At 37.7% G+C, this 26,053-nt stretch overlaps 1 protein-coding gene across 1 annotated transcript; it reads right to left on the reverse strand.

The window, feature by feature from the left end:
- Nucleotides 1-21,352: 21,352 nt before the first annotated feature.
- LOC119896994 (gastrula zinc finger protein XlCGF57.1-like) lies at nt 21,353-23,817 on the reverse strand. Its single transcript, XM_038710493.1, has 2 exons — nt 23,541-23,817; nt 21,353-23,436 (listed from the first exon to the last, which is right to left on the reverse strand). Exons 1-2 carry the CDS (start codon nt 23,557-23,559, stop codon nt 21,812-21,814), a joined length of 1,644 nt encoding a protein of 547 aa, XP_038566421.1. The 5' UTR covers nt 23,560-23,817; the 3' UTR covers nt 21,353-21,811.
- Between the last annotated feature and the right edge of the window lie 2,236 nt (nt 23,818-26,053).

Below are 26,053 nucleotides of genomic sequence, written 5' to 3' on the forward strand. Positions count from 1 at the left end.
AAGCAAGAGAGAATCAGCCGAGGAAAAAAAGAAAAAACCTCAAGTGACTTCCAGGCAGACTTGCCATCAGTGTTTTCTACTGCTTTCCCCCAAAAATGCATGAGGATCAAAATGAAGATGCCTATTTCAGGAAGGAATGGAATATTAAAGATATTCACCATCATCTGCCTTTCATGAGGAAACAGGAAAGTTGCCTCAAGATATTGGTGCTTTCTACATCCCAAGCTGCAGTTTACAATAGATGCAGCATTACTCATAACACAAATTGTACTTATTTACTAAAATACTAAATCCATTTGGTATGCTGTTCCAAATTTTAGCCACACACACTGAAGATATAGTTCCAGAAGAGCCATGTGTTTGAATTTCGACTGAATTATGCTGGTCTCTTGCTACAAGATGCTGGCCAAAAAGGTATGCTGGTTATGGAGTGAAATATTACTCCGACTAATCAGGTAAAATTTAAATAAATATGTATGTTACATGGATTTATCTAATAATCAGTCTAAAGGTCTCCAAACATGTTTAAATTCCACTATGAAATACACACTCATGTTGCGTATTTAATGAGATTTTTTTTTTAATTTTTAGACTAATTTTAGATTATATTTCAAAATATAACAACTCTTATGACAAAGGTCAAGTAGCAGATACGCTGACACGTCACATTTTTTGTCACCTACTTACACCACTCCCTGCACGTCCGCAACCAGCATTCCTGCTGAAACAGATCCAGAGTCACATCAGCATGTTTTGTGTCTCTTTGGGCTGCTGGTGATTTGTCTGAATAACAGGATATGTCAAACCTTTTAAAAAAGAAGAAGAAAGACTATAGTGTCTTGCACCATGGCCACAAACCTGGCTTGGAGTGTATGTGTGTGTCAGTGGCTATTAGTTTACTGTCAGCATGATGTACTGCTAACTCCAGACAGGGGGATTTTTCTTGAGAAAGTTAAATTGGCATTGATGTATGGGATATATATTTGGGGTATAGGTCACTGGGAACATAATGACGACTTGCAGACACACTAAAGGCACACTGTCTGGTAGACCTTTGCAGGAAAAATACTTAGTTACACATTAAGTGAAGCTTTATATATTTTTGATTTGAATAAAGGTACGGTCAGCTATAGATTGCACTAAATGGTTGCTCTTTTTGAGGTACTTTACATAAGTATGTTCATGTTATGCTTTATGCTTAAACTCCACGACAGGGAAATATTGTAAATGTTTTAGTACTAGTTTATTATGGTTACTTTGCACATTCAAATTATTAATTCAAAATCTCAATCAACTATTAGGATTAAGGATTATAGATTAAGGATTATAGATTAAGCTAACAACAGCATATGAAGGAGTTAGCCCCAATTAGCCCCAATTAGCCCCAATTTAAACAGCTGCAACAATACATCCGTATCAAGTATTTAAAATTTTCAAATATCAATATCAACCTCAAAAATCTTATCTTGAATAAGACACATAGATGCAATTTTCCAAATATTTGAAATATTCCAGCCCTCGTGTGGACTTGCCAGGACAGGACGTTGTCAGTGATTCCTGATATCAACCAAAAACATGGAGGTTTTGTCCTGATAAAGGATGCACTTTCCATTTCTGAGAAAAGGCTGCCTCTGTACCTGACGCTCACTTTGATTTGTCTCCTCACACTGATGTCTGCCTTGTAAAGTTAGTGATCTAAGAAATTAAACTTACCCTTGCTCTTGTCCTCGTTGTGAGTAACTCTGGATAAGAGTGACAGCTGAATGGATAAACTGTGAATGTAACTCAATGTGGACTGTGAACAATGTGTTGTGTGTTGTACGTACTTGTCAGACAGTAGTTGTATTCACAGCAGAGAAGCAGATTGTATCTGTTTAAATTCATTTAAGCTTTCTCTGCTGAGGCACTCGTTGTTAAGTGGCTCTGGATAAGAGTGTCAGCTAAATGCCTGGATAGTAGAGAGGTGCAAAATTTGATAGTAAAGGAGGAAAGATGCTGAGAATTTAACCCTAAGCATCTGGTTATACACAGAAGGCTGACTTTATCTTTCTAGATACTCAGTACTTAACTTTGGTTGTTTAAGAATTCCATATCATATTGAGAGTATGAGATTATAATTCAGTTAAAATGACAAATATTAATATTTCTCTCTTTTGGTTTTGGTGTAAATATTAATAATATTCAGTAAAAATGATGAACTGAGTTATGGCAAGCTAAAATTTGTCTGTTCATCTGTCTGTCCAACAGTGGTAATTTTAGCAAAATGACTTAACAACCACTGGACAGATTTCCATTCATTTGCTGTGGATGGTCTTGATGCCCAGAGGATGACTCCTGTTAATGACTTACTGGCATTCCTCTGATGTGACCATGAGGTCAAAACGCCCACTTACAAAAAAATGCCAAAACATAAAGTGCAGATTACCATGAAAATTCCTGAGGATGAACCCTTTCTGTTTTTCAATAGTTACTTACAGTACAATACTTATCTATTTTATCTTTATTAAACCGTTTAACCAGAGCCCTACATATCTTCATGGCCTCTCGCCCTGTTATATCTCTGACCTTTTAGTCCCATACGCACCAGCACGTACCTTGAGATCCTCAGGCAGAGGTCTGTTGTCTGATCTAGAAGTAGTAGTATAGTAGTTTATTTTGACTCAGTCTAACATACACAGCCCCGCTGCCCAGTATACTCACTAGTGCACCAAATGTGGATTAATCCGCCGCTGAAAATAGTCCCCAACAAATGCATTATCTCGTGCAGTTTGAATAACTTTTGATAAAAAGTGACAGTGACGAGCTGTTTTAGGAATGTGAGTCTTTTTTGTCTTCATTAGGAATCAAAGGGGTTGGGGCTGAATGCTACAGGCAGGAAGTCAGAATGTATTGAGACAGACTAACATAGTTGGATTTGTTCTTTTCAGGGGATTTGTCAATAACAAGCCTTATGCTTCAAGCTTAGCGAACACTGTGGTCGCTAACAGAAACAAATGTTTATAATTGGGGGGAGATGAGATGGGCTGCAGTGTGTACTATAGATGGTACATTATGAGTGTGTGTACTGCTCAGGATGGTTACATAACAGCATGGAGGCAGAGGTACATGAGGACGACCTTGATGCAAGGCTGGGCAGCTGACCTCTCTGTCCCTGTCTCTTTGACTTCCTCTCTACTTCCTGACGGCAGGATAAGGAACTAGGACGTGCTGTTCTTATCAGGGAAAGCTCAGGAAAAGGCACTCAGGATACAAAAGTGTTCAGTACATTCACATCGACATTTTATTCATTTTTAGGTTGAGGAGCAACCTATCCAGAGCAACTAAAATCACATTGAGAGCAACATTTAACCGAGCTCTGCTTTACTGGTTCAGCAAATTCAGACAGGATTGTTTTCGCCTGTACTCATTATGATCTGCAATGGGCTCCATCTAGTGTTCAGTTTTAGTTTTTTTAAACTAATACATCATAATATGGATAATATAAGCACACAGAATTACTTTACTCAGATGTCACAATAATCAGAAATAATAATAATAATAATAATCAGAGGTCATAGCACCCTGACAATATTTTTGTCACCCGACAGTAATATTGATGATGGTGAAGTGGAAGACAATGATATAAGAGAGACAGATTTTAAGGTGGCTATAAATAAGTACTAAATGAGAAAACAGTATATTATATTATATAAAGACCATCAATGTGTGATCTATCTGGTGCTAAAACCACACTACCCTGTAGTAATAATGAATTTCATTTGCTGTGTTTGAAGCATAAAAAATTAAACTCCTTAATGAATGTTTCTTATCATATTTATTACAAGAGTATGGTGATATCAATCAATAATACATTATATTTAAAAGTTCAGAATCTGTGGGATATGTATCCGCAGATATGTCATGATGAGGTTTATGATAACCTTCAGTGTAATAGGTTGTTGAAGACTGATTTAAATCTTCCAATTTGAAAGTGGAAATATTGATATTAATATATTCAGCACTGTTGTAATGGAAATTTCAATGATAACCATCTTTAAAACGCTCCCATGTAACTAATCTCACTAGGGGCCTCCAGCCTCTTGGGTATGGGGTCAATGGAAGGTAAATGTGTGTGATGCTTTAACATATGTCCAGAGGGGTCAGGACATTAAAGGGTTCACCACATGTACCTGGGACATGGGTGTAGTCCCTAGTCTCCCCTAGGGAATACTGAAAGACACCATGTTCCCCTGATATAGTACTCCGACCCTGAAACTAAGATAAAAGCTGCATGAGCTGTTACACTGCAGTTCACTCAGATGATACTCTCTGATGTGTATGTGTCCCCGTGTGTTCCTTCTGCAGAAGACTTGAATAAAATTCACAGAAAGACAAGTGTTTGCCTGAGCTGTTTATTCAAACACTTTTCCCACCACATTGTCCACTGTTTTAAACATCTGTGTTTTATGTCCATTAAAAAAATGGTTTATGGTTCCCTTTGCAATAAATTCTAAATATATTTATACTTTAGACTTATTTTGTCTTTACTACTGACTGAAAATGTTCATTTTACATTCTGATTGTCAATTGAAAGAACCAGCTCATCATGCAACACAGATAAAACATTGAATATTAAAGCTTAACTCTTTTGCTAAGGGAGAGCAGTCTAGTATAAGTTGAAAAGTGAAAATACTGTTTTGTCTTCTGACCTTGGTCAGAAAAGGTCAGAAGATTAAATAGTTAGGCAGTTTTTTTTAACATTGTACCTTATACTTGAAGATAACATAGGAGCCTTACACACTAGAGCCAGAGAAGGTTTTGAAGAGTGCCTTGTTTGCTGCTCTCATGTACACTAAGTCTAGTTTAAAGACAAGAGGATGAGCACAAATCCAAACAAAACTGGGTAAAGTGCTTAAATAAAGAATGACCTGACTGAGAAATTATGAACCCCACTAGATGTATCATTAATTGCAATGTTGCAAACTCTGAGGTATTCTCAAGCAAGTAGCCCACACAGAGCAAAAATAAACAATCAGCTGATCGAATGCACTTGTAGCAAATATGCGCTTTCTATCAGTTAATGTTTTTCACCCTTTTGCCTCACTACGCACTATACAGTAAGCCAATAAACATGTAATATCCACAAGACCTACTCAAAGGTCACAATAAATGACACCATCTATAGAGCTTCAAAACTATTCAGTGTACAGATAATTCTTTTTTATGTAACTTCTTAGTGAATGTCACATTTGTCTCTTAAAGAATTTCTCCTTCTCTAGCTCTGCCAGGAGTCTGTCTGGTCAGACTGCGCCTCCCTATGGGGCCTCCCAGCGCTGGTGTGCTGGCATTTGATAACTAACAGAGGGCTAAAGCGAACTATGCGCCGATGCTTGTCAGAAGCAATAAACATAATGTCGTTGTACGATCAACAGTTGTTCGCTTGTATTGTGAGATGTGTGCTTTTATTTAAACAACTTCCTGTTAAACTGAAATCCTCTCATACAACGTACTGAAATGCTTTTATACAACATACATTTTACTTAAGTGTGTGAGAGCATTTCAGTTGTGTATGTGAAAGCGTTTCAGTTGTGTATGTGAAAGCGTTTCAGTTGTGTGTGTGAGAGCGTTTCAGTTGTGTGTGTGAGAGCGTTTCAGTTGTGTGTGTGAGAGCGTTTCAGTTGTGTATGTGAAAGCGTTTCAGTTGTGTGTGTGAGAGCGTTTCAGTTGTGTATGTGAAAGCGTTTCAGTTGTGTATGTGAAAGCGTTTCAGTTGTGTGTGTGAGAGCGTTTCAGTTGTGTATGTGAAAGCGTTTCAGTTGTGTGTGTGAAAGCGTTTCAGTTGTGTGTGTGAGAGCGTTTCAGTTGTGTGTGTGAGAGCGTTTCAGTTGTGTATGTGAGAGCGTTTCAGTTGTGTGTGTGAGAGCGTTTCAGTTGTGTGTGTGAGAGCGTTTCAGTTGTGTGTGTGAGAGCGTTTCAGTTGTGTGTGTGAGAGCGTTTCAGTTGTGTGTGTGAGAGCGCTTCAGTTGTGTATGTGAGAGCGTTTCAGTTGTGTGTGAGAGCGTTTCAGTTGTGTGTGTGAGAGTGTTTCAGTTGTGTGTGAGAGAGTGTTTCAGTTGTGTGTGTGAAAGCGTTTCAGTTGTGTGTGTGAGAGCGTTTCAGTTGTGTGTGAGAGTGTTTCAGTTGTGTGTGTGAGAGCGTTTCAGTTGTGTGTATGAGAGCGTTTCAGTTGTGTGTGTGAGAGCGTTTCAGTTGTGTGTGTGAGAGCGTTTCAGTTGTGTGTGTGAGAGCGTTTCAGTTGTGTGTGTGAGAGCGTTTCAGTTGTGTGGCGTTTCAGTTGTGTGTGTGAGAGCGTTTCAGTTGTGTGTGTGAGAGCGTTTCAGTTGTGTGGCGTTTCAGTTGTGTGTGTGAGAGTGTTTCAGTTGTGTGTGTGAGAGCGTTTCAGTTGTGTGTGTGAGAGTGTTTCAGTTGTGTGTATGAGAGCGTTTCAGTTGTGTGTGTGAGAGCGTTTCAGTTGTGTATGTAAAAGCATTTTACTTGTATGTGTGTGAGCTTTTCAGTATAGTATGTGAATGAGGTTTCATATGTGTATGTGAGAGGAAAAGTATGCATGTATATGCATGGTAATTCTGAATAATGTCCCGAGGGGCACCTCATAAAATACAATATTGCAACAGACAGATATGGGAGTTAAGAGCATTTGATTTATTAAATGTAAAGAGAATATAATATAACAACAAAAGCTTCTGACATAAATTGCCTATACCAGCTTTAATTACTATATCAAAGCCACACTGTGAAACACAAAGTAAATATTGTCTGTTAAAACAGTTGTTTAAATGAAGGTAAACTGGCTTGCACAGAACATAAAATAGTCCTATGAAGTATCCTTATTCATTTGTAATGTAGAAACCTTTCAGCCGATGCCTTCCTCAGTGTGCACGCTCAGAGACAGTCACAACCTCCAGCAGTGTCAGGAGCAAATAATTAGAGCAACTTAAGCACTGCCATCAAACAGATTTAAAGAAAAAAAACATGTGGCCTTACATCGACATTTAGAGAATAAAATATTTAGATATTGTTTTAACATAGTGAAAGCACACAAAACTAATCATGAAATTATGTAGAATTATGTAGAAGAGGTGCATAAAAATAAAGAAGTCATTAGAATGAACAATTACAATGCATACAACATATGTGTATGTACACATTATATATTTTTGTCTGTGTGAGAGAGAGAGACTGATTGCAGATGTGGGTTTTTTTGGCCTTATTCAGACCAGTAAGAGCTGGTGTACAGCTCCTTCTCACACATCCAGTGGTGTTGTTCTTGTTGACAGCTGCCCCAGCGCCAGGTTTTCGAACACCACGAGGCTTCATCCGCATGTGCACAATAACTCCAAAAAGGCAGATAGTTCCAACCTAGCTGCAGATCATTCCAGTTACTACAAAACAACACAGAACACTGTTTTGGTGGGTTTGTTGAGGGTGGAACAGTGCAATACAGTTCTGAGATGGCTGTGCTTGTATGTGTTAGCTCTGTGATAGACTGGTGACCTGTGCAGGGTGTACCCTGCCTTTCACTCAATGCATGATTGAATAGGCTCCAGTAGGGTTGGGCTGATAGAAGATGCCATCGTCCATCAGCGATGGCTGACAGACATCACAGCGTTGAGCCGGCATCATGATTGAAAAACCCCTGCCCCCCCAGCAAAAAATTATCTCAAATTTTCACATTCTACCACCCTGTGAAAGCAGCTTTTAATGACCATGAACTATTGTTTTTAAGTATGCTTGGCACCCGCCTCGGAATTCTCTTCTCCCCACACTCACCTCAGGTAAACACCCCGGCTTGCCCCGCCTCTCTCTGTCTCTCTCCCCTGTCTGCTCCATTTTCTCTATCAGCAGCATGTTTTATAAAGTCGCCTAAAAGACTGAGAACTCGTGATCCCTTATCGTGGCAGCAGGTGAGCCTCACGTTGGCTTAGGCTATTAATGACTTATCCAATCAAACAACTGAAAACAACATCTGCACTCTGTGTGTTCACTGTTGCTTTACCTGGTCCGTGTAACTTAATAGTCTACCAATTTTTTCCCCGAGTGAAGTCTGTGCAAGGACACATGCACATAAGACGACTGCTGCACGCGCCTGCGCATCCGATGACATCGTCCATCCCAATGTTTCATTGTAGACATCGTTCAGTACAACAGTTGTTTCAGTTGTTCAAACATTAATGTGTAAATAGGACTTGCTTCACATTGTAAGTTCAGTTCAGTGTTCTGAAACAGTACATTGCTGTTAATCAGGATCATCATTTAATTCATAAACATTCAGAAAGCCTTACCTACAAAAGCTTCCATCCACCCATCTCCACGTCCACCTGTTGGTGAACTGATCTTTTTGAGTGGTCAAGCCAATCCATATTGTTTTAGCACCTCCAATAATATGGACAACTCTCTGTTAGGAAGGAAGTGTAGATATTTTCATTGTGGATAGTGAAGTAAATCAAAAGTGAACTGGCTGAGGGCTAAAACTGAATGTTAGATTAATATAAGACAAATCCCAAATACCTCTTCCGATACATCATTAAAAATCACCAAATGAGCTCCTTTCCTCTCACAGTCTTGTTTGGCATCTTCCCAGGTGCCAATCCAAGGAGAAAGCTGATAACAGGAAGACATGTATGTCTGCCATCCCGTGGGACATCTTTGGGTGTTTTGTTCTGCTCAGGAAAAAGCACAGGACACATCAGGATCAGATGGGACTTTACAGAACAAGACAGAGCAGGACAAGACAGGACTTAAGACTAGGCAGGACAGGGCAGGAGAGGTGATTCTAAGTTCTAAGTTCTATGTAGTTGCTGTGGCTGCTGACATAATAGTGTAGTAAATACCCTGGCCATTTAAATTAACACAAAAACCATTAATGTTGCCCAGCATTTGATATAATGTCAGTTTCGCTCAGCAACTCAGACTGACTTCTAGCATCCCTGCCAAGAACCATGCCACTAGCATGGCTATAAAGCTATGAATTAATAATGGTTAAAAAAGAAACTCAGTCACTCAGTTCCTGTTTTCAAATTTGTAGTTTGATGACCTCCTTACTTAACATCTCAATTTTATCCTGTAGCAGTTTATTATCCTCTGCCAGTTGGTCTTTTTCCTGAAGCAATTGTTGTTTCTCTTTAAACAATTGATCTTTCTCTTGAACCAGTCGGTCTTTCTCTTGAACCAGTGTTTTTTTCTCTTGAACCAGTCGGTCTTTCTCTTGAACCAGTCGGTCTTTCTCTTGAACCAGTGTTTTTTTCTCTTGAACCAGTCGGTCTTTCTCTTGAACCAGTCGGTCTTTCTCTTGAACCAGTGTTTTTTTCTCTTGAACCAGTCGGTCTTTCTCTTGAACCAGTCGGTCTTTCTCTTGAACCAGTGTTTTTTTGTCTTGAACCAGTCGGTCTTTCTCTTGAACCAGTGTTTTTTTGTCTTGAACCAGTTGATCTTTCTCTTGAACCAGTGTTTTTTTCTTGAACCAGTTGATCTTTCTCTTGAACCAGTGTTTTTTTGTCTTGAACCAGTTGATCTTTCTCTTGAACCAGTGTTTTTTTCTCTTGAACCAGTCGGTCTTTCTCTTGAACCAGTGTTTTTTCTCTTGAACCAGTTGGTCTTTCTCTTGAACCAGTGTTTTTTGTCTTCAACCAGTCGGTCTTTCTCTTGAACCAGTTGTTTTATGTTTTGAACCAGTTGGTCTTTCTCTTGAACCAGTTGTTTTTTGTGTTGAAGTAGTTGGTCGTTCTCTTGAAGCAGTTGATCTCTCTCTAAAATCAGGGCTCTGATGTCATCATCTGGCATTGTGAAATTACGAGTTGAAACGTTGTCAGAGTTGTTAGAACACCCAACTAGAAACGGAAACATAAGAAGTTTGTAGTTTCTGAAGTTTTACATAGTTCAGTATTTTGGGAAATACACACAATTACTTTCTTGCAGAGAGTTACATGAGAAGATTGATACCCCTACGATGGCTGATCATTAGTAGTGAACAGGAGCCACAAGGTGATTAGCTTAGTTTAGCATGAAGACTGGCATAAGATAAATGGCAGTGACCAAGTTAGCACTACTGCTAATGAGCTAATGAGCTAGCTGACCACTATTGGCTGTAGAAGCTATTACAATGTTATATACAGTAATAGATTACTCTGGCAGTAGGAATTGAAAAGTATGTTTGCTGTCATTTTCTGGTAGAAGTCCTTATGCTGTGTCTAACTTGCAACCTACAAAATGATAAAAAACTATATATATAGTAGCCTAAATTTACATTTTATTTTGCTTTCCATTTACTAGACAGTAAAGTGACTTCCTGAAATAACTTAAGTTATTTAGCTGGTGTTTTTGTGGTGTGGTGTGGTGTGGTGTGGTGTGGGAGGTGGATGCTGATACTCACCAGCTTGTAGTCGAAATCCAACATTGAGAGCAAATTGTATAATGCACAGCAGGCCAAAACTGACTCCAACCAGCAAGGGGAGTTTAGACACTCCTGCAAATTGGAAAAAACATAAACACCAGCCACCATAATTCTGTTATTAACATTAGGAAAAATGCAGTTGTACTTGTCTCTCAATGTGTCATTTAGATTCAACAAAGTTATCCAATCCAGCTAGTCTTTTTATTCATTTTTTTGCACCTTCAGTTTTCTGCCTCAAATTTACAAATTTATATTGTTAATTATTCTGATCTCTGTGGTTTACTGGTATATATTTTAGTAATTAATCCCAATTCTGTGTTTTATCACTATGTATGAGTACCAATTTAAAACATAAAAACAGAGATTTACATGCTATGTGCATATTTATTTTAGATAGGCATCTATTACATTTTTAAAAACAGTTTTTATGTACAAGCTTTATGAAAATAACTCAATAGAAAAGCTAACCAAAATGTGACTAGTTAGAAATAAATAAGACAGAATGAGTAATAATGGCCACACTAACATGTAACCTCATTTGTAAGTTAAGGACTCTCCACAGCATCACAGTACTTAAACAGTCTTTTAAAGGCAAGGCAAGGCAAGTTTACTCATATAGCACATTTCAGCAGCAAGGCAATTTAAAGTGATTTACATCAAATGTAAAAGCAGCATAGAGAATGTATTAACAAATACAATTTTACAATTTAAAAAGAAAAAAAAGAGTCAAATAGAAAATAAAAACAGGCTAATTTACCCAGTAAACCTATTTGTCCACCCAAAATTCTAATGGGTTACAAAAAATCAGGATTTTTCCTTTCCATTGTTTGCTTTTTTGATTTCTCTCACACCAGTCAAAGCTTGTATGAGCTAACATGGTCTAATAGGAGCTAAAATGTTCTGAAAATCTATCCTAAAGTGTTTAAATATAAGAACAGAAACATACCTTTGTGTGTCTTTACACACAAAATGAGAACAATGTATGAATACACTGGCCCTCTCCAAGGGAAGTTTGCAAACCCCCAAAAATTTAATTAATTAATAATGCTTAACTTTGACAAACATTTGTCACAAATGGATTGGTTCAGATGTTACACCAAAAACATAAAGAGGGAGAAAGATTCTGTAGAAAGAATGGAGGAAGTTAACACTCTTAATAAAACAAACAAACAAAAAAACTTACTATGGTATTCTGACCTGAATGACAGTTTTCTCTTTGCTCCTCTCTATTGCTGCTTTCATCAGCTGGGAAGTTAACATAGCGTCCTGTCTCCATTCTTCTTACAGTCAGGCAGCACAATAAATTGTCTTTGTCACCAACTGCCTTTCTGTGTTTGTGTGAGAGTGTGTAAGTTCATCACTCCCTATTTACGCCAACTGATTATGACGTAGTGCAACAATGACAGTTGCGTCACCAACCACAGATACCGTAAAAGGTCTTCATGCAAAACTTTGATGGCAGCAAAAACATGAAATATTGACAAAAGCAACAATGGAAACAAAATCAAAACTTTTAACTTTTACGTTGTAACATATTTGTGTCCACCTAAAGTATTTATCTTTACATTCTGTGAGCATGTTGTTGCTCTTTAATTGGGAAAAAATGTAATATACAGTATGTATAGTACAAGAAGAAGTACAAGTGTCATGCTATTTATGTCTCTGGTTTCCTGGTAAAAATAGAATAAGAAAGAAGAACTTTCTAGCACCAGCAGATTCATTCACATCAAGTTCTGGAGAACAATGCAGAGTCATTATGACTACTCAAAGAGCAACTTCTTGCTTGAAACAGGATTGTTATTTTTTAGCTTGTGTACACAAATTGGTAACAACAGCAGAAAGTGAAGTTGCAGGTTGTTGTGGCCTTTCCAATCAGTAATGAAAGTGCATCCAATGTTGCAGGCAAGTAGCTGTATTTTTGGTATTGTGGTGCCTTCCAATACTGAATTAATTATTTCATATTAATTTTTACGTTATCATATTTGTTACACTTGTCTTTGTCCCCACAACACTCTTTTTAGCCATTCTAGCTGATGGTTACTGTTAGATGGATTGGCATGAAATTTCGTACAGACATTCACAGTTCCCAGATGATGCTTCCTAATGAATTTGGTGACCCCTGATTTCTGAGATTTGTGGTATTTAGAGAAATGTCTTAATTGTTGGATGATTGCCATGAAATCTGTCATTTATACTGGGGACGCAGGGAACAAGTCCCCACCACATTTTTAAATGGCTGATTTTTTCCCCATCACAAAGCATTTGAACAAGAAATTAAACTAACAAATGAAAATGCTTTGAGAAAGTTGTATTTACAGAAAAGGCTATGCAATTTAAATATAGAAGAAAGAAATGTGCATTGTCCTAAAAAGTAACTTAAGATAAAAAAAAACAAGCAGCTGATTACGGCATTATATTCTGTTGAACTTTTATATTTGTCACCTGCCAGCTGAATTTTGTGTTTCCCTTTACATAAATAAAGACATCTCCACATTTATTTAAGCAGAAAATGTCTCCAGAATGCAAAATAAATAGTTTTCATCTAGCACAAATATCAGGTCAAAACTCAATTTCCCCAATAATTTGGATTAAGACCAAATGCTAAAAACAATGAAATTCCATCAGCCTCAGCTGTAGGCTACTTTAGTGTCTGTGTTTAGTTCTAATTAGCAAATATTAGCAGGGTAACACAATAAACTAAGATGGGGAACTTGGTAAACACTGTACCTGCTAAACATCAATGTGTTAACATTGCTCATGCTAGCATGCTGATGTCTGCATTGAGCCTCACAGAGCCACTAGTGTGTACACAAATTATTTTGATATTGTTGCTTGTGTCAACTTACCTTCATAAAAAACAAAACCCATTCAATAAACATTTTCAACACTTAGCTTCTAAAACACTAATTTGACCTTTTTAAATATCTGTGTCTTGGTACTCATAGGTAAATTATATCACTGACTCACAAACACATTTAGCAGGCTGCAGATTTTCCACGAAGGGAAGTTGTTTGCATTCATCATTAATGATGACATGGCTGTCATCTTCTGCATGTACCCACAGAGGGTGACATCATGGCTGAAAACGACATCCTGTTTATCAACGGAAGAACATCTTCCTCTATTTTGACTTCAAAAATACATCAGCTAAATGTCAACCTCATACTCATCATGCAGTGACTGAAAGTGAACTCTTTGTTGTACTGTGTATGATTATGTATGTGACAATAAACTTGATTGTTTAAATACTGTAAACGATCAGCAAACGTTTGCATTTTATCAGATATTTTATTAAATAGTAAATACATCGTATTACTCCTTCCTCATTTTGGGATGTATATTTCAATTTAACAGTTTTAATCACATTTCATGTTGTCTAAGTTTAATTATATGTGTAGTTGTACTCTAGTCTTGTTCTCACTGCAATTTAATGTTTGTGTAGGCATGAATAATAATAACATGTTTATTTCAGTTACATTACAGAGAATCAAATACACCAGCAGACACACTTTACTCTGAAAAGAATACATTTTGATGATAAGGAACTCATTGTACCGACATTTCTTTATTATCTAGAGTCTAAATACATCTTTCAACAGCAACACAACAACCATATCATTGAAATAGTTTCCTTTAAACATACAGTAATAAAAACACACAGATCATGGAATTATATTTAGCAGAGGCATTTTATAATAATGAACACATTAAAATAAACATAAACTGCAAAGAAACTGTAGTTTATTTGGTATGTGTGAGTGTTTGACAGAGACTAGGAAATTCACTAGTCATAGAATAGGGAACTAACTTGATTGCTGATGTGTGAACTTTATGGTTTTCAGCTCTTTCTCACACACCCAGTAGTGATGATCTTCAGCGGCAAGGAGTACACAGTACAAAACAAGCTCATCTGGTTTTGGCCAAATCAACATCTACATCAAACATCTACAAACTTCACAATGTCCAGCTGGTATTATTATCCACAGAAATTAAAACTTAAACTTGATTATGTTAGTCTGGGTTAATTTAGCACCTTGTTGTGACTGGTGGTTACATCAAGGGTGTTTTAACAAAGCTCAGATCACATAAAAAAAACTTTTCTCAGGTGCAGCACTGATCACCTGTCAAAGCACAGTGTGCAACCAATGAATGATGCAGAGATCCAGGAAACCAGTTTGTGTTCTTGCCTTTTTGTTGCAGTTGTTTTTTTCTCTTTTCTCTCTCTCCTATTTGGTAAAGCTAAACAAATCTATAAATCTGCCAAACATCAAGTGTATTTGTTAAGTTGTATTACCCTTATCGTCCTATAAATATGACTGACTATCTGAGCGCTGTGAGAACTTGAATATATTTATTTACTCCAGTAACAAACTGGACTGATTGGAAACATTCGACAAGCCTTACAAATAAGTTAGTTGGCTTCCATCCACCCATGTACTCTTTGTTTCTTTTAATCAGCAATATTTTGTATTTCTAAACATTTTACAACACACTGAGTCTGCTGTTGCTACACTTTCAAAGCTTTTATATGCTATTTGTTGCTTGAAGTGACACTTATACTATTCAAGGCACTAGGGAGATTCCCGAACCTGCAAAAACATCCTGTACTTTTATGATATCTGTAATTTTACACTGCTAGTGTACTTTTGTTTTCCTGTACAAAAGGTGTAGGCTGATACTCACTTCCGTGGAGCTGAAGAGAAACATTGAGAGCTCACTGTATAAAACTTCTGACCATCTTACAGGACAATAAATACACACACACCGACCGCAGTGATTATACCACCTGTTATAACTACTAACAAGTATATGTGTGTGTGACACAACAAAAACTACAAGCTGTCACCAAACCACAGATAAAAAAGAAGACATTATAATTTGTAACAAGGAGTATTTAAAAAGCAGAACGCACTTACCATGATCAGGTTCATTGAATGGTCCTCTTCAGATGACTCAGTGTTGACTTTGTTGATTACTGACAGCAAAGCCACAGTTAATTGTTAAAATCAGTGCAAACATGTTACTGATGCATCTCCTCAAATAGCCACTGATGCTGGCTCCATAAGCAACAAATGTTGAAAACTTAAAACTCACTCAGATATTTTTCTCAAACGTTTTTCAGAGTGAATAGTCATTTAATGAAAGGTCCATCCTTACATGTTACTCATTTAACACACAGAGGGCAACAGGCTGGTTGGCTGATGTTTATGCTAGTTGGCTAAGCTAGCAGTGTTATTAGCTACTGCTAGTAACTGTCTATTGGCTGATATTGCAATAAAGCGCTTCTTTTTTATATGATCTGGTGTAGGGCAAATACACCCTTATTTCTAGGTAGGTTGATCAAATGGGCTAAATATGTAAATATTAGTGTCACAAGTCAGACAGGACGAGATTAGAAAGGTCCACAAACCGAGTCGAAAGAAAGCATACAGACAAATGTACAATGAGGCGTGATCAGTTCTCCCCAGGACCAGCTCAGATTCACATGTTTGTGTACTGGATTTTCAGTAAACTTATGTTGCATTGAACTCTATTGGATTTAGGTGTCATTGAGAGGAATTTAAAGGTGATAGGATCTGGCATTTGTCCCAGCTGAGAGTTTTTTTGTCCTCAGTCTGTGATGAACCTACAATGTTCCAAAGATGGACAACTAAAAACACATTTTAGATGCCCTGTGCGTTTTTACGGTTTGTTTTATGCTAGCTATTCCAACGTGGGAAACCCAGTGAAAAATATTACCTTATTACCAACATTAGAATTGACATAAAAAAGATATCACATTCATAGTTTGCCTACAGGTTCAACACATTTTTGAAAGTTCAAAACATATAAGCATATTAGCAAGTTATGGCATGAGATGGAAAATACTTAATAAGCAACAATTACTTACATAATGATCTGCGTCCTTTTTTGGTCATGTGGGACTGCGTTATCTCCTTTCCATTTGTAAAGGTAATCGCTAAAGGAGATAGGTCACCTGAATAGAAGCACTGAAGTGCCTTTCCTTAGTATTTTCAACAGAAACAAATTTATACCATACAAAGACCTTCAATTAAGAAGAAATATAATGAAAACCACAGAACAAGAACACAAACATATAAAACAACAAAACAAAAAAGAAAAAAATTTGCAATAGCAGTTTGTTACAACCAGGCCAGTGTTCATAACGTAGTTTGCACTTACTCTGTTATATTGCATTCGCACCCGCATACTACATTACTCTTTGTTAAAAGCATCGTACTATAGGGTTCAAGATGAAATAAGAAATTTATTTAACTTTAACTGTGGACCTATAGATGTGATAGACAATTGATGTTTGATGTACAACAATAAGGTAAATAGAAATATGTTTCGTAACAGGAATTCCTGTAATTAAACATGTTTCAAACAGTAATATTTTTGAAAGACATTTACCTTATCAGTACAATATATAATATATTTTCTAAACAGGGGTGCAAATGGATAAAAACTCTTCTGAATTATAAATAATGTGGTCTTTTAAACTTTAAATAATTAATAAATGCTTCATAAGTAGACATTTGTCAAAACCAACAAGAATCAAGATCACAACATTATTTTAACAGCCACTACTGTGAAATAACTTTCCCCTCATGTTTGGGAGATTACGCTTTCTATTGCTTCTCTGCAAAAGTTAACAAGAACTTGGCACAGGAATTTTGCCTTTGTTTCTGAGCTTTCAATCAGTCTTTATTTATATGCACTTTTCATACAAAACCAGGCAACACGAAGTGCTTCAAACCACACACACACACACACACACACACACACACACACACACACACACACACACACACACACACACACACAATCGTTTAGCAAGTAATTTAACCGCTAGTTGCTCCAGTGACATGCAACTGGAAGTTGTAACTGATTAAAAATAAGCTTCTCTAATATTTACTTAAAACAGATAACAGATTGGATACCGGTCTGTAGTTATTACTACAGCATTTAAATCATTTCTCTTCATAAGGGGTTTCACCATGGCAGTTTTAAAAGCAGTAGGGAAGACACCCATCTGAAGAGAATAATTCACAATGGTCAGTAAGTAAAATGTCTTAAAAAGAGATGTGGGAATGGGTTCTAAAAAAGCAGGTCGCTGGATTCAGTTGAGTAATAATTTGACCAAGCAGTCAGCATCAACGAGACACAATTCTCAAGTTTTACAAATACAGCTTCTGATCTACTGATGCGGTGAGACTATTTGACCATTTAGTGTCCATCTTACTCCTGAAGTGGACCGCAATGTCTTCATATTTGGAGTTTGTGGTCTGCTAGAATTTATTAAAACAGGGTTAATTAAATGAGCAGTTGTTGAGAAAGGGACTTTAGACTTGTTGTGTGAGAAGAGAGCCTGCCTTGCGTGTTTAACTACTTTATTGTATACAGTATGTTCAACCGGTCGCAGAATTATTGGAATTATTAAATGTAATTCTCCATGGAAGTGTTTCATATTTCAGTGTTTTTAGTTTTAAATTTCGCTGTCGGTTCTCTGTGATGCTGATTCCCAGAACCTAAATCTGTTCACCTGCTCCACTGATGTAGACAGGGGTGTGTCTTTGCCTCCTTGATATCAATGATCAGCTCTTTGGTGTTGCTGATGTTGAGCAGTAGGTTGCTCTTCGTGCACCGCTCTGCAAGATTGTTGTTTCCTTCCCGATATGTACATTGTTTGAAATCCAGCCGATGATGGTGGTGTTGTCCGCAAACTTCACAACAGAGTCGTCACATCTTCAAACAGCATTCTGATGTAGGTGTTGTTTTTCCCAAGGTGTGTGAGGGCTGACTGGAGGGGAGTGGAGATGCTATCCTGTGCGGATCTGTTTGTTCTGAATGCAAACTGATGAGGGTCCAGACTGACTGGGTTGTTGTTCTTTATGTGCTGGAGAACCAGTTTCTCAAAACATTTCATCAAAATGGGGGTGAGAGCCACATGGTGGTAGTCGTTCAGACAAGACACTGCAGACTATTTTGGGACAGGCACGATGGTGGCTGTCTTGAAGCAGGTGGGAACATTCTCGTTTGAAAGTGATATGTTATCAGGCACAGCTGTTTTATTTCTAATCAGCAGGATCCTTATCAAATCTGCTGTGGATACTGACAGTGGCTGTTCTTGTGAAAGTGGAGTAGACTTTACAGCTGACTCTTTGTTGAGGAGTTCATAGCGAGAATTAAATGTTTAGCTCATCTGACCACAAACCTACAGAGAAATTAACCTTCAGTGTAAAGTCAGTCTTCAGTTCTTACTTTACAGTATTTTTCCATACCTAAGACTTTTACACAGTACTGTATGTGTTTCAGAAATAAAGGTGAATAAAATAACAAATTAAAACAGAACATTCATACATTTGTTGGGGTAAATGGTGGTTAAGAACTATAATGCTGCTTACATGTTAACAATTATTTCATTACAAAACTGATGCTGTTTTCTGTTTTTAGTCGTTTCCATTAAACTGTGTATAGATCAGCCTGATTGCACAGCAGAACTACTGACAAAAACCACAAGATGCTGGTTTTTGGAAAACATTTTGCAAATGTTTCTCTCCACATGAAATTTGCCACCCATGTTACACAATTCAATTAACAGCAATTAATATGCAGTCAATGTAAAACTAAAATCTTTCTTCCATTTTAGAGAATACAATTTTTTTCAAAGAAATACTGTTGCTAACAGAAACATAAGTAATACGGTCATATGAAGGGAAACTTTACAGGAAATTGACATCTCATTTTGTGGAAAACATTTTACATTCAGTTGGGAGATGTAGCTATTGCAAAAGTGCATTTCATTCAGAGAACCAGTGCTGGGCAATTGATCAAATTAGAACATTAATTAATGTGTAATAGGGCAGATGCCCATATCGTCATTCTAGTTTTCAGTGTTTCTGCTGGTCGCTGCTGAGGGGTAGTTACGTTACTTTAGTCAGCCATAGAGCGTGTTGTGCTGCAGGTTACACTTTAAATTGTAGGGCTGGGTGATATGGCCAAAAATGCTATCACGATAAAAAATTTCATACCATTCGATATTGATAATTATCACAATAAATATCAAATAATTATTTCTTTAAAGTTGAAAGTTTGATTTTTGCTCCTGACTGAAAATTGAAGAAACCAGATGGTTAGTTGTGGTTTCTAAACTTTTTGTCGTGACATGACACACACTTTCCAAACAGTGGATCACTTAACAAATCTTCCAAAACAATTATGATGATTACAAATATGTAAAAGTAAACTCTATTCTCAGTCCCTTTTCTTCAACAAAATTAATATCTTAATACAAAAATGAGGTGCCAGATTGTTTGTGATTCAAATGAAAAGAAACAAAATTATATAATACACTCATGTACAGTTCCTCCTCCAGGTTCTGGATAGTGTACATTGAGCCGGTGCCAGTGTGCCAATATGTGCCGCTTCTAGCCGCCTCCTCTGTAGAGCAACACACTCCCCTTGTTCTGTTTTACATCTGTTTTACTAGTTAATATAAATATTGTTTAACTTTGTTCAAGTTGAGAAATACACATTTCAAAATGTCAAGATTTAGCGCATTCCTTGATAATTAAGCAAGCTGACATAGTACCATTTGTTCCAATATAATCGAATTGCAAATCGCTATACTGTTCATAATAATCGCAATACGACCTTTTCTCCAAATCGTGCAGCCCAGTCAGAAGTCTTCCCCATGATTTTGTGTGTACTGAACCAGACTGAGAGTTAAATGCTCTTCTCTGGTCGAAGATTTACATGAACTGTAAGCTGAAATCAAGATAAAAACAAAAATGTATGTATTTTTACTTTATATGAATCTAATATATTAAAGTTGAATTTTTTTACTTAAATTATGGGAAACCTTTTCATGATATTCTAATTTTCTGAGATGCACCTGTATATTTGATTTAAATTACTGTTGTCATATCATCTATTTTACACCTGTTGGATAGTTTGGCAATGCATCTTATTTTAAAGCTCATTATAGGCTAACTGGACTTGGTTGAAGATACTCAATATTCAGATATCTTCAACCAAGTCTAGTTGCCCTTGATATTAACCTTCCTTGGATAACTATGAACTGGATGACAGCGTACCTTCACACATCTTCCAAGAATATGGCTTTTCAAGTAGAAATACCACAGTGTAAATCATAGCGCATTCAAAATGTTATTTAAGTAAAACTACTGTTAGCAAAATATTTAAAATAAGAAATGTTAACTTCAACATTTTCCATAATGGCCTGTCAGTGCCACACCATTTTATAACATTTGATTTTAATCACTGATGTCATAACATTTGTAGCAGCTAGTCAACATTCAGCTCCGTTTAACCCATTTAACATCCTGTTGGATAGTTTAACAATGCATGTTATCATAAAGCTCATAATAAGTTAGTTTTTTTTTCTTAACTTGCAAAGTAAGGATTGTAACTAGTGAGGGAGGCTTCTGCAGACTACGCTGTAAAACGCAGAATATCGTGGGATCTGCCAAAATGTGGAGGCAATTTATAAAAATCTGGGTTTCCACAGCACTTAAGCCAAATGAACAGAAAAACCCTATGCTGCTGCCATTCAGCGCCTCCTTCTTACTCAATCGTTGGCTCACACAGTCATGTTGAAGTGCGTCGGCACACTAGAAAAAGCTCATCACTTCAACAACTCTCAAAACTGCAACCACATCAGTGGACGCAAAATGCAAGCTTGATGAATACTTTGTGTCTGTGTGGGCGGAGTCAGATATTAAGTTGGTAAAAAAAAATGAGAAAGCTACGACCGGTCAAGCTTTGTAAACTAGGAAGAATTTAAGAATGGCTTCGGGGTGATAGCAGGATTTTAATAATGGCGTGTACATTTCAATATTTCTATATGCATATCTGCATGATATATCAAATTCAGTGATATTAATAAAATGTTTAATATTTTCTTTTTGAATTGTTGGTATTTTATTAATCTTCAACATAATTAAACACTTTTTCTGATGACAAAATGTGCTTGAACAGTAAAAGACAGTATTCAGAAAAATGAAAACATAAATCACAGAATTTTGAAATTAAACAGAATCTCAAAAAACAAAAACAACAAAAAAAACTGATTTCAGAGGGCTGTACATGCACATCTCCACAGGAGTTTCAGCTGGATGATTTCTCCTCTGTATATTGATCCACGGGTGTTATTTTTAAGTATGCAATTTCAGTAAAACTTTTCCCACAAATGCTGCAATGAAGCAGCTCCTTACTTCTGCGGGTTTATGTGTGTTTAAACCACAAACCTCTGGAACTGAATTATCTACAACATATATGCTACATGCCTGTGTGCGATCTTCTGTACTGTGTCAAATTGGACAAATTAGAATATATTTTCCAGAAGATCGTGCAAAGCTACGTTTTCTCACCAATGTGGGCTCTTCTCATGTGGACTTTCAAGTGACAACTCTGGCTAAAAGATTTCCCACATGTTTCACAAGTATACGGCTTCTCACCTGTGTGGGTTCTCATATGTGTTTTCAATCCTGAAGTGTCACTGAATCTTTTCCCACAGATTTTGCAAAGGTACGGCCTTTCACCTGTGTGGGCTCTCCTAATGTGTACTATCAACTGACCACTCTGGCTAAAAGACTGCCCACATGTTTTACAAGTATGCGGCTTTTCACCTGTGTGGATTCTTATATGACCTGATAAGCCTGAAATCTGAGTGAATCTTTTCCCGCAGGTCTTGCAAACATATGGCTTCTCACCTGTGTGGGCTATTCTCATGTGGACTGTCAAGCCACTTCTCTGTCTAAAAGATCTCCCACATGTTTCACAAGTATATGGCTTCTCACTGCTGTGGGATGTCATGTGTGTTTTCAACTTTTTCATTTCACAGAAACATTTCCCACAGGTCTTACAAAGGTACGGCTTCTCCCCAGTGTGATATCGCATGTGAACGTTCAAGTGCCCACTAGCTCTGAAATCTTTTCCACATGTTTTACAAGTATACGGCTTCTCATTTGTGTGGATTGTCATATGTGCTTTCAATCCTGAAATGTCACTGAATCTTTTCCTGCAGGTCTTGCAAAGGTACGGCTTCTCACCTGTGTGGGTTCTGATGTGGACTTTCAACTGACTGCTAGTTCTGAAGTATTTCCCACACGTTTCACAGGAAAATGGTTTCTCACCCGTGTGGATTCGTATATGAACGCTCAAATCTGATATGTATCTGAATCTTCTTCCACAGCTGCTGCAAGTATACGGCTTCTCACCTGTGTAGACTGTCATATGTGTTTTCAATGCTGAAATGTCACTGAATCTTTTGCCGCAGGTCTTGCAAAGGTACGGCTTCTCACCTGTGTGGGTTCTCATGTGAACTATCAAGACACTGCTAGTTCTGAAGTCTTTCCCACATATTTTACAGGAAAATGGTTTCTCACCTGTGTGGATTCTTATATGAACGCTCAAATCTGATGTGTATCTGAATCTTCTTCCACAGCTGCTGCAAGAATACGGCTTCTCACCTGTGTGAATTCTCAGGTGTTTCTGCAAATCTGACTTCCTCTTAAAACCTTTTCCACATGTGTCACAGGAGTTTTTACCTGTGTGAGGATTATGGTGAACCTCTGACATGGTAGACTTGTTTACATTGTTTCTGTGGCTTCTGCTTTTGTGATCTTCATTCTTTTGTTCTGGCTCTGCATCTCTAGTTGATCCTGAGTCTTCATGCTCGCCTCCTTTCGGATCTTGGCTCTCAGCTACATGACAGCTGTGAGAGAGGAGCTGGTGGTCACTTTTCAGTTCTGCTTCACTGTGGTCTCTTTCCTCATAAGTAGGAGTCAACATAAAGGTATCAGTCTCCTGCTTCAGTACAAGCTGCTCTCCCTCCTGACTGGTACAGAGTTCCTCCTGTTCCTCTTTAATCTGTGGAGGCTCTGGGTCCTCTTGGTCCAGACTGGAGTTCCTCTCCTGAATACAGAGCTGCTGGTCAGCCAGAACCTCCTCCTCCTTCCAGACATGTTGCTGTGGGAGCTCTGGAGGGACAGAGAACAGAAGGAACAGGCTACTACTGGGATGGGAAAGAAAAGGATGCACACACGCGAGGAAATGAGTACCAGTATATATAAGTTTTACACACCTATCCTGTGTAACTTCATTTCGTGTCTCCAAACGATATCCAGCAGTCTGCGCTGACGATCGATCTCTTCCTCGTACTCGACGATTAGTTTTTTAACTCGGAATATTTCTTCAGCAGTTAGTCGCTCGTTGACAAACTCTCTCAAACACTCAACTGAAGACAAGTTGGTTAATTTCAAAGGAAATAATTATCGGCCCTACGACTGCAATAAAGTCTTCCAGTGAATTTAACTCACGCGGCTAAATCTGGCGCTTGGTTTGTTTACTTCCGCTGGATGTCACACTGTTAAGTTCCGACAGTGTGAGTGCGGGAGCTTTTCGTTCCGCTTTCAACTGATGGCATTTCATTAGAAACAGGCCTATATGTTTATTATCATTAGCAAGGTTATCAGTACATTTACCTCGCTTTATTCCACAAGGAAATGTAATACTCATTTCTAAACTACTGCACAGTCGTCTTTCTTTGTTACTTTGTACATAATCATTTTGCACAAAAAAACAAAAAATCAGTGGTGGAAGAAGTAGGTCCAATGCGATGATTTAGATTCATTCAAATTGTTAGGTAAGTAAAAGCACAGAAGAAGGCTACTATTAGCAAAATATATTCAGAGTAAGGAATGTTTGATTAATCATTATGCAGAATGGCCCTAATGCCACATAATTATATAATATTTTATTAACTGATGTCATAACATGTGGAAAGCTGGTCAACATTCAGCTACGTTTTACCTATTTTACAACCTGTTTAAAAGTTATGTTAACAGTGCATCTCATTATATAAGCCTGCCATAAGTTTTTTTTTTATGCGATCAATATACAATTAAGCAATAGCTCACTTCAGGCCGTGATATACGCATATTATATCGCAGTTAAGGGGTGATGTTCGGCCCGACGTCTGACAGGCAGCCACGCAGCCTTACATACTGCGGTGTGTCAGTGAGGTAGTCAGTGATCCAGGCCACTAGGTCCTGATCCACCTGCATCACCAAGAGCTTCTCTGCAAGCCGGAGATGGTGGACAGTTTCAAAAGCACTGGAGAAGTCGAAGAACATGATCCTCGCAGTGCCGTGTGCTTCTCCAGGTGGGAGGACCGAGGTGAGGCTACTAGAGGAGGTGGTGGGGGGGTCCGGCCAGCGTTGTTGAGTCAAACCTGTTCAAAAACTGGTTTAAGTCATCGGCTCAGTCCATTGACCCCTCTGCTGCTCCAGCTGGCCTGTTCATGTCTGTGATGGTCCTCACACAGCTCTCTGGTGGTGTTCTGCTGTAGCTTCCCCTCGATCATGTTCTTATAACAGTCCTTAGAAATATTTCCCAGTCGATTGTCCTGTAGCACTCCATCAGGGACTCCTCTATGTATCTTCCCCAACCACAGCTGCACATTTAACCTGCAAACCAACTATCATAACTACGTGTCACTGTCATATGCATGTTTTGTGGTGGTGAATAATTAAAATACCGCTTCATAGTCTTGTTTCCTGTCCATCAGATGTAGATCAGCCTGTCAGTCATTTGAAGTGATTGCACACTAGACTGACAAAAACCACAAGACACTTTTGGAAAATGAACATTTATGACGTTTGGCAAATGCTCTTATCCACACAGTTGGTCATTCACACTGCTCCGTTAGTTTAACAGCCACTACTGTGCACTCACTTTAAAACAAAGATTCCCAAGACATAGAAGACTTATTGTATACAAAGACTAATCTATTGAAGGTGTTTGAGGTTAAACATCTTTTTCTACTGAACTGCACCTTTTACATGTTTTGTAAGAATATGACCTGTGTGTTGTGTTCTCTCTGATTTTTCTGCAATTTTGACTTATTTATATATTGAGTCTTTAATATGGTAGTTTTATACTTAATGTGAATACTGATTTTGTGATGACTTTTCTATGGTTTTGGATCTCATCTTTTAAATAATTTATCAAGAAAAATGTGCGTGGCTTTTATTCTGTTGGTCAGTGAAAGGGAGATGCTTTTATCTTGAAACCAATGAAGTTGAAATCAATCCGCTATACCCTACACAGACCTCAGGACTGATGACAGGCCTCCCTCTCACTTACCTAAACCCGCTGTGTTGTTTAGCGTCAGAACCTTCAAGCTTTATGAGTCTTCACTTAATAAATCTTAATAACATCACTATACGGCAACAGAACTCCAGACATAATCCTCTGTTGGATCAGGCAGGTGTTCTCCCTCTAATACTAAGAGTGCCACTAATAATGACCCGACCCCACTGTGACACAAGAATACTGGTTTCGCTATAAAATACTTTACCCATCTCTTTAGACATACTTTATGTTGTCACGTGTATGTTCTTAATTATATTCAGCTTACCAAATAAAATATTTTAAACATAAATTATTCTTATATTAAATTGAAAACTGTGAAATAAATGTACACTGTGTAACTGACTGATGACAGCTACAATTTCGACAATGCAGAAAAAAGGGATGGACTCACAGAAATTGATAATAAAAATGTTAATCTACTGTAAAATGCAGAATATCATG

This window comes from Micropterus salmoides, unplaced genomic scaffold (genome assembly GCF_014851395.1).
Source record: "Micropterus salmoides isolate LMB-PRFRI ecotype aquatic unplaced genomic scaffold, ASM1485139v1 Ms_hic_scaffold_11, whole genome shotgun sequence".
NCBI classification, from domain to species: domain Eukaryota; kingdom Metazoa; phylum Chordata; class Actinopteri; order Centrarchiformes; family Centrarchidae; genus Micropterus; species Micropterus salmoides.